We start from the raw sequence: 9919 nt of genomic DNA on the forward strand, positions 1-9919 counted from the left end.
GATGCTCCAGAGGCTGTATACATGTGATTACTTGAATGAAAAAACAAACAAACAAACAAAAATTGCAAACCCCCAAACAAACAACAAAAAACCAAACAAGTAAAACCAAAAACAAACAAACAAACAACCCCCCCCACATGTCCATTTCTGACACTGAACAGGGTTTTATACTCTCTGTGCATGAGTTTAGATCTTGTTTTGAAGCTGAGGTCCTACAGCTGTAGTTTTCAGATTGGGACTGTGTCTGAATGATGCGTTTTGTTACATTTTCATCACTGGCACCTTCCAAGTAGGTGTTGATTCATCAATTATCAAGTGATCGCTTGGATTTTTTTCTTTCTTTCTATCCATTGACATGAATGAGATATACACATTAAGTGAAACTACAGAAATTACACCATTCTTCCCACTGAAACAAGTTAGGCAATGTCAAAAACAACAGTAGCTTTATTTCAGAAGTAATTTTTTAAACTCAGTATTGGCTTTTCTGACTGAAAACAGTATCAACCACAATTATAAGTATTATACTAAAAGGTGAATTTTTCTTGCAATCCTCTAGATCAGTTTATTCTGGACATCAACTGGGGGGGGGCCCAGGAGCCACAGCACTTCCAGCAGCAAACATGAATCAGCACTTGGAACAACAGAGGACTTGCAGTTCCCCCACCACAGAACCCACCAGCACCTTTGCCTGCACACGTGCAGAGGAGCTGCTGGAAACACACTGAGCAGCCTTTCCCATCGTGCCTAAGCCTGCTCTTCCAGGCAGTCATCCCACCAGCATTTCCTCCAGCCATGAGGTATCCAGACACCACTGAGCACCCACTCGCAGGGGACAGCAAGGCTGCAGCCAGCACGCCGAGACAGCAGAGCTTCCCTGTCACCTCCTGCAGGGGCAGCTCCTCATCAGCTGTGCTTGGCAGGTTGGGCCCCGCGCCCTTGTGGGAGTTGAGAACTTCCTGAAGTGGACGTAAGAAATGAAGCCACCATTCTGAGAAGTGTAAGTTAAAAAATTTAAGGGTTTCTTGGTCAAGACCTTTGGAGTCAAACTACTGGGCTGGTTGCCAGAGTTATGGGGACTGTACAGTAAAGCACAGGAGCTCCCTGGCACGGGCCCGGGGTCTTTGTTCAGCCTGATGAGAATTTACAACATGTGATGTGTCCCTGACTGATGGGTTGGGACATCAGTACTTTGGGTAGAGTTGCAACAGAGTTCCCCCGTTTAACTTAAATGGTGAAATGGTACAAGGATCAGGGAGACAGTGGTAAGGAGAGATTAGAAAATACTCTTTTTTGCCTCTTCTTCAGCAGACTGCCTGGTTATGTCTCTCTCTCACTCTCTGCAGATTTAGCACATGCTCAAGCTTTCATGTATTCGTCAAGATGCTTATGCCCACACAAGAGGGTATACTTCTCAACTATTTGAAAAGGATATAAAAGAGTGTTTTTGAAAAATTTTATTTCACACCCTCAGTTTCAAAAACCTTTACACAAGCTGCAAAAACCAAATCAAAACAGTGAGTTGTAAAAGTTTCCTGTTCACGCACACCAACAGACCTTTCATTGATTCACCTTTCCTGTGTCCAAAAGCAGGGCACTGCACATCCTCATCTGCCTCAGATTCTGAAGAAGGACACGATTTTTGGTTGATGTTGAATCAGTATCAGCCACTACAATTAGAAGAGTCACAACCACGACAGAAAATTCCCTGTTCTTTCCAATTCTCTCCACCTCCGTAACTGTGGAAACACTGTAAAGGCTCCAAGAACAAGGTGATTTCAAAGCTGAAGGAGCGTGTCTGCAACAAGCCTTCTACTCTACAAGCAGCAGAGCCAGCCCGCGCCAGGCAGGTGAGTTTCCATCCTGTATTTCAAGAGAGGACAGGTAAAGGGATTTGCTGGTAGATACTGGTAGATCTCAAGGAGAAACTGTTTCACCTCTCACAGCAAGGTACCAGCAACTCAGCTCATTCAAAATGGCTGCAGTTCAGCAACTGCATCAGGAAAAGACTTGCGGAGCTCCCCCCAGTCCTGCTTTCCAAAATGTGCCCGTATGCCTTTTGAAAGGAGTCCAAGGTCTTCCGAATATCAATAAGCAACAAGGTTCTCCAGAAGCTCTTCTGCCTTCTTCAGATGACAAGAAGTGCTATCTGCTCCCTGTGGTTTTCAGGTTTTCCACAAGGGAGGGAGGCTTTTTGGTCCTGTAGGCAGCAGTGCCTGCGATCCGGGACCCTCGGATGGAACTGATGTACGGCAAAAGGGGAGGCTCCCGCACCACCAATGTGGTGCCCTTGGGAGTATAGGCTCGGAGCAGCAATTCCTCTTCTGCATGAGCCGTCACTGCCACCCATCCTGCACAGCCAAAAGGAATACAGACAGTGAGACAAGTCCCCAGGATCAGAATGAGGGTTCTGACACAAACTACTGCCTCCCAGAGTGGCTGAGAACCTGAGCTTACCCACATGTGACTTCTTTGAGAAACCAAGCTCAAAGGTCATACCCAGCTCTTTCCCAATAGAAGGCAGCACCTAAAGCCACATCTTACTCTCTCCCAGACATAGCTCTTTCCTGGTAAACTGAAGAAGGATGGTGGGAACTACCAAAAACGCAATAAAGCTTTTTAATCAATGGCCCTTTCCCTCTCACCTGGACGGCCAACAGTGTCCCAGCCATTCCTGATGGAATGTGGAACTTGTATGGCAGCCAGAACATTGAGCATTCCATTGTAGGCATTCCTGTACAAGCATGGCTGTCAATCTCCTTTCTTGGAGGTTGCCAAGCCTCAGCTGGACAAAGTCATGGCTGCTATGATTTTGTGTTGTTGACAGTCCAGCTCTCAGTGGGAAATATGGCTTCACCCCTTCAGAGGCCTCTTCTCATCAATGTTTCTAGGATGCAGATCCTGCAAAGCAAACTAATGAAGAAATATTAAATTACCTGCAGAGGAAAGCTTGATATCTGCAACTGCCTCAGTGGTACCAATTCCTTTCAGTGTAATGTCCTGAGGGACAAGTGGGGGGAACGCTTTCATTCGCTCTTCCCCACCTATGGGAACCTAAGATCAAAACATGGAGAAGAGATTTCATAGTCAAGAGATCCTTCAGCACTCCTGCCTTAAACTGGCAAGCAAGACACAAGAGGGAATAAACACATGAGACATTCGTTAGCCAATTAAGAGCTGGCTTGAATAACCTACAGGAGCTATTTCAGGTTTGCCAGAACAGAATCGGGATCACATCCAGAGGAACCCCGTGGGAGGTAACCAAAGATGGAATGCCCACCACAGGACACAGCTGGTGGCTCAGCCCAGCCACCTTGATGTGAGTGACAGCACTTGTTCTCCATGTGCACAGGAATGGGAATGCCAGGACAGGGACAGCTCACCCCATCTCCCAACAATCCCTAAGTGCTACACAGTATGCTGTCATACCAAGGAAGAAGTCAGACCACAGAGATGAAGAGGTGTGCAGAGGATCCAGCAGGGAAAGAATAAGAAAAGTACATTTTTCAACTGCAATTTGTGCTGAAACCCCAGTCTGAAGGTTTGCCATGGAAAATATCCCTGTTGCTGCTTGCACTTAAAGCCAGTTCAAGAACAGCCAAGTATCAGAGAGCAGAGCACTGCAAATCTTAACAGCCTAAATGCTGGAAACAGAAGCTCCCCTGAAAACACAGCACCTTGAGTGCTCTCTCCGATCGCACCTGCAGCCATGCAGTCTGTGCAAGTGCAGTGCTCAACACTGCACATCTCCACTGCAGAAGTCCCAAACTCCCGATACATGTGGATTTGCCCTGTCAGTTGTGCCTCAGACAGGGTGCTTCACCAGGCAGGACAGCTGCCTGCCTGCCTGCAGCCAAGAGCCCCCACGGCACCTCCTCTCACCTTTAGTAACTCATGGCCAGCGTGCTTCTCGTAGATGGCATCTGCTTTACTCAGGGTAGTGATGTGGACTGGCAACAGGTTAGAAGCCACAACAGAAAACCAGGCAGACTTTTCTCCCTGAAATAAATAACAAGAGGCTGTTAATTATGGTAATAGAAAAGCAGTTCTGAATTTCTCTCTCCCACCCCGCAAAAAGCTGTTTGCCTGATGTCCCCTTCCTGTCCGAGGGGCCCTTGCCTCTGCCACTGTGGAGCAGCCAGGGTTTAAATAAACTGGGGACGTGAGCTTTCAGGACAGAAGCACCACAGCTTCACCATCCTGCCTCAAGGTACCCCTTAATGCCCCATCTCCCTCCATCACAGCTGCTCAGCTCAGGCAAATCATCCCAGAGAGATCTTTGTCTCTGAGTGAGGCATTACTACTCTGTCCTGCCAAGCTGTTTTTTGGAGACAGGGCTCTGGATTTTCATCTTAGTTATGATGGAGGTCTCCTGCCATACCAGTACATTATTACTTACAGAACCCTGCTCCCTACACCTTTCTGGTTTTCTTCCCACAGGTCAAGACTGTCCTTAGCAAAGTATCAATTAACATTTCTACGGTGATCTTGGAAAGCTGACTGAAACAAAGGAATAGCCATACACACCCCCAAAACAGGGCAAGCTACTGAGAAAAGGATCTAGCACTTATGACGATGCCTATGTGGAAGAAGTATCTTTGGAGTTTAGCTCCACGCAGTTCAATAAAGGTGTATGGTATGGGATTTGTAATAAATGGTAGAAATTATTTGCAGTGGAGACACACGGTACCTTTTAAAAATATGTTTACAGAAACTAAAGTACATATGCAATTAATTGCTTCTTCTGGCAAATTCTTCATAGGTCTGTGTCACAAAGAAGAATGTCCATGCTTTTCTCTCCTGATAGCCAGCTTTCACAAAACACAGAAATGAGGAAACCCACCTATTTTCCCAGTTAATTCTGGCATTCTCCTCCCTCTCTCTCTGCCTTGTGCCTCTCTGTATGTTATGGGAAGCACATAAGGGGAATGCTTTGTCAGCATTCAAAAGCAGTTACCATTATACACTATAAAACACTGCATGCTGGTAACAAGGAACAAACCTTTCAACTACACATCCCAAGGCATTCTGATCTTAAGCAGTGATTTATTAAGAGTCATCATCTCAAAGCAGCAAAAAAGGGTCTGGGAAAGTTACCCAGGAAGCCTTTCATGTCTGGTACTACAGTAAGAAATGAAGCAGCTAATCCCAAAATCCTTTCTTCCCTTACCTGTAAGTAGTCTATACGTCCCAAGGCTGCTAAAAACAAGGCCGTTCCTGGCTTGAGAATGAAGGTCCGTGGAACAATGGCAACTGTTGGCAAAACCAGCTTTACTTCCTTCTCTGTCAGGAGATTCAAAACCTGCAAAATAAATTGTACTGCCACAACTCATTCCAAATGTTTCAGTGGGGACAACTGAATTAGTATTGGCATTATAATGACAGAGGAAAAAGACCAAGTAAAGCAGTGTAAAGAACATCTGATGGAACAGTTCAATTCTGGTCCACACAGTAAGTGAGAAGCAGGAGGAGGTAAGGATATCACCATTCTCCATGACAAGGTCGGGTCCATGTCAAAATGTAACAGCTGTAAGAAGCCTGTTGGGCATGAATGTGGGCACCCAGGGTGTGGCTGGAACAAGGTCACCCAAGATTTACTGTGCTTTAGCAGAAGAGCAGCCATGTGCAGAACTGGAGATCACCTTCTGCTATGACATTTGAGTCACTTCACTTAGGTAGTGAAATAGTGTCAAATCAATACTAGCAGCAAAGCTAATCTCAAAGTACCTCACAAGAGAAAAGTCCTGGATGACAGTGTGGAACAACTCTAACTGCAGGATGACCAGCCTCACTCATAGCATGGATCTGTACCCTGAGCACAGTGAAACAAGCTTTGCCCTCTGTGAGGGCTCTCAAATGCTCCTGCTGCCCTGTCTTCCTCTCCTCCTTCTTTTCCATCTCCTGGCTCACCCAGCTCATCTGTTTATATGTTAACTTGTTTCACTGAAATGATCCAACCCAAAAGTCTACTTAAAAGCCAGTGACTTAACCAGCAGTGCTGCAGCCACAGCAGTCTGATCACTTTCTATGGAAGCACAGTTCAAATCCAGTCATGCAACAACATGTCAGCACAAAAAGAAATCCAGTCATGCAACAACATGTCAGCACAAAAAGCAGTGCCTTGAAGGAAACAACTCATCTCCAGGTTGATGGTATCTCTTTCCTAGGGAGCTGACAGCAGAAATGCTTCCAGATGTGCCTCAGCACATGCCAGTCATGCAGATGCAAGTTTGGACTAGTGTGGACATGAGGATTAACCTCAAGCTCTAAAAGACCTAAATAACAAGGGCTGTGGCGCAGCCAGAACCCCTAACACTCTTCCCAATCCCAGGACTGCAGCAGAAATACTCTTCCACAGGCACAGCTAAGGCTGAACAGTCCTACCAAACCCTGTCATCCCGAAACACAGCACCACAGAGTACCTACACAGTCTTCCTTTACAATTCCTGGAGTGTCGAAACACCAGCGAGCATCCTTCACTTCATTGTGTGTGAACTCCTCCCTTTCCACTCGCTTCTTAGGGGTATGTTTGGGGTCTTCATCTATGCTGTAGGAGAGCATGTCAGGATCAAAGTCAACCACAGGACTAGCCTTCTGCTGTTGAAATGTTCTTCCAACTCTTCCTGGATTAAAATGAAAGGTTTCCTGGTAATTAATTTATTAACTTGCCTTTCCCTCAATCAAACATCTGCCCCTTTCCTGGCTTAAAAGATGCACATCAGTAACATAAACATGATAAATACACTATGTGACTAGAAATTTGTGTGTTCAAAAGCCAAAATGGTAAGAAACCCTTTCTATAATTCTTGATTAGGATTCCTCAAGCCCCGAAATCTCAGCAGCGACCAGATCACAGACACTCCATTATTTCCAATTAATGGTAAAGTAAGCTGCTTTCTTTTTCAGTGCCTCAGACTTCCAAATACAAAATTATTTGAAAAACAGAGCTATCTTCTGTAACCCCCGCCTTCTGGGCACATACTAAAATGATGTACAACCACCACGGCCTGCAGCCCAAAATGTGATTATTTAAAAATTAAACTTGTTTTCTTCCTTCAGGAATGAGAGATGACCCATAGTGCGATGTCCTTGTAAACTACTAAGCTGTCAGAATTCGCCAGCCTAGTTCAGACAGGAGGTGCACTGCACAGAGAAAACCTCTGCAATGCTACTGCAGCAGCTGACAGGTAAATACTTAAAAGAAGTGCTAATGATGCTGCTTATGGAGGACACAGAGGTCTTGTCCCCATTACTCTGGGAGCAAACAGCGGTCAAAATAACTTAAATGCAAGCTTGGGAATTTTTTACTACTTCTACAGATAGCATGTTCTTCCAGTAATTAAAGGGAAGTGAGTTCTTAACAGTGTTGGAAGGAATTACTTGCAAACAACTGGATTTGACAGCAAATTAAGGAGTTAACAATCCTTTGTGTAATGCAATATTTTCATTGGTACTGCCCAGAGTGGCAATACTGTTACTCAGGCAATACTCACCCACTAAGTAGCCTTGCTTTTTTAGGTGATTAAGGTACTTTTGTTCTTCACTGCTTAGCTCATCTTCTGTTTTTGTTGCCTCCTCTTTCAGCCTCTCCTGCCTTCGGAATATCCTGTCACATGTTGGATTGATAATAGGAAATTTCAACAGGTTCAGTGTTGTTCCTGGAAAAAAAAAAAAAAAAGAAGGTACCTTTGGGTCTCTTGAATAACTGGTACATTTAAGCCCCGACAAACAAGGAAAAAAAATTGCTTTTCCAACCTTTTGGTGAAACACAGTAACACAAAGTCAGAGGCTGAACTACAGCTGTTCCCATAAAGTACTCGCCTCCAAAGTCAGGGCAGCAAAAAGGAGCCATCCACCCCCTTGAGACGTGCTCTCACATTTAGTTTGAATAAAAGGATCTCAGAGCCAAGTGGTGTTAAGATTGACTTTAGACACCTCAGGCAAGTCTCACCCTCAGCATCTTGGTTTGGCCTACAGGTGCTCACCAGTCTACCTCCTGGATTCTCCAAACTGGAGGGCATCCCTAATTGATAGGGAGAGGACAAGGTGTGTGGATCAGGCACCATCCCCACTGGTAAGGGAGCATGCAGGCCAACTCTGGTTTACTGGGCCCCTTAGTGCTCCGGGACGTGCAGCACCCTCAGCGCATGCCTCCTACACCTGCTGCCCCGAGCAATCACAGAATCAACGAGGTTGGACAAGACCTCTGAGATCATCGAGTCCCACCTATGATTGAAAACCAACATGCAACTAGATCATGGCACTGAGCGCCACATCCCGTCTTCCCCTGAACGCCTTCAGGAACAGCCTCCACCACCGCCCTGCGCAGCCCATTCCAATGTCTAATCACCCCTTCTATGAAGAATTTCCTCCAGATGTCCAACCTAAACCTCCCCTGGCACAGCTTAATACTATGTCCTCTTGTCCTGTCACTGGTTGCCTGGGAGAAGAGACCAACCCCCACCTGGCTACAATCTCTGTTCAGGTAGCTGTAGAGAGCGAGAAGGTCTCCCCCAAGCCTCCTCTTCCTCCAGGTTATCAAGCCCTAGCTCCCTCAGCCACTTCCCAGAGGTGACAATCTGAAGTATGGCACAGCTCAGAAGCTCTCTGCCCACCACGGGGGTGCTCAGGGTGGCGAGTTCCCTGCCACAGGAGTGGCCCAGAGGCCCAGAGGCTCGCTGACCGCGGGGAAGGAAGCAGGGCGTTCCCTTACCTGGCCATGGGGACACGGTGGCCCTGTCGACGATGTCCGGGGCGCGGGACTTGCAGTAGTCGGAGCGCAGCAGGGTGTTGAAGAGCGTGGACTTGCCGGAGTTGGTGGCGCCCAGCAGGTACACGTCCCCGGCGCACTTCCAGGAGCGCTGCAGCCGGCTGACCAGCCCCTCCATGCCGAAGCCCGTCTTGGCGCTCACCAGCCGGATATCCACCAGCGCGGCGCCCGCCAGCCCGGCCCGGGCGCAGGCCTCCGCCACCCTCCTCCGCAGCCTCCCCAGGTGCCCGGGGGCGTCGGCGGGCAGCAGGTCCACCTTGTTGCCCACCACCAGCACGCCCGAGGCGGGCACGCCGGGGCCCAGCAGCGCCGGCACCTGCGGCAGCACCGGGTCGGGCAGCTCCAGCACGTCGAGCACGTAGAGCAGCAGCGGCCCGCGGCCGTGGCGGGGCGGCCGGCGCAGCGCCTCGCTCACCACCCGCCGGTGCTCGTCGGGCGGCAGCTGCAGCCGCAGGGCGCGCCCGTGGTGTGCCAGCGCCCAACACCGCTGGCACACGGCGCCGCGCAGCCCCGCCGCGCCATCCGACGCCAGGCTGCGGTACTTCTCGGCCGGCACGAAACCCGGCGCGCCGCCGTCAGCGCACTGCAGCTCGGCCCCGCAGCCCGAGCAGCTCACGCCGCTCGGCGGCACCGACGGGTCGGGCGTGCCCGGAATCCCCGCCGCTGCGCCCCGAGCACGCCGCTCCCGCCGCGGCTCCCGCTCCCGCCGCGGCTCCGGCAGCGGCTCCGGCTCCCGCAGCGGCTTCGGCCCCCGCAGCGGCTCTGGCTCCCGCAGCGGCTCCGGCTCCCGCAGCGGCTCCGGCTCCCGCAGCGGCTCTGGCTCCCGCAGCGGCGCCGCCGCCGCCTCAGCCGGGTCCGGCTCGTACTCGAGGAACACGAAGCGCTCTTCCTCCTGCCCGCCGCCCGCCGCCGCCGGCCCCCCGCCCCGCCGCAGCCGGCGCACGGGAGCGCGGGGCTGAGCGCGGGGCTGAGCGCGGGCCAGGCGGGCCAGGAGCGGCGGCAGCAGGCGCAGCATGGCCGGGACGGCGGGGACGGCGGCGCTGGCTGCGCGTGCCTGACGTCACGGGGCGCGCGGGCGCCTCGCGGGACGCGTCAGAGCGCGCGCAGCCGCCCTCCCCGCCGCCCGCCGTCGCCATCGCGCTGTTCTCT

General features: G+C 50.1%; 1 protein-coding gene across 1 annotated transcript; it reads right to left on the reverse strand.

The window, feature by feature from the left end:
* Positions 1–1442: 1442 nt before the first annotated feature.
* NOA1 (nitric oxide associated 1) lies at positions 1443–9785 on the reverse strand. Its single transcript, XM_027892173.1, has 7 exons — positions 8714–9785; positions 7494–7658; positions 6427–6623; positions 5171–5302; positions 3883–3999; positions 2937–3054; positions 1443–2351 (listed from the first exon to the last, which is right to left on the reverse strand). Exons 1-7 carry the CDS (start codon positions 9783–9785, stop codon positions 2146–2148), a joined length of 2007 nt encoding a protein of 668 aa, XP_027747974.1. The 3' UTR covers positions 1443–2145.
* Positions 9786–9919: the final 134 nt, after the last annotated feature.

The sequence above is a fragment of the Empidonax traillii genome, unplaced genomic scaffold (assembly GCF_003031625.1).
Source record: "Empidonax traillii isolate 1590-97213 ecotype Southwest subspecies unplaced genomic scaffold, ASM303162v1 scaffold340:size591717, whole genome shotgun sequence".
In the NCBI taxonomy this organism is placed as follows: Eukaryota; Metazoa; Chordata; class Aves; order Passeriformes; family Tyrannidae; genus Empidonax; species Empidonax traillii.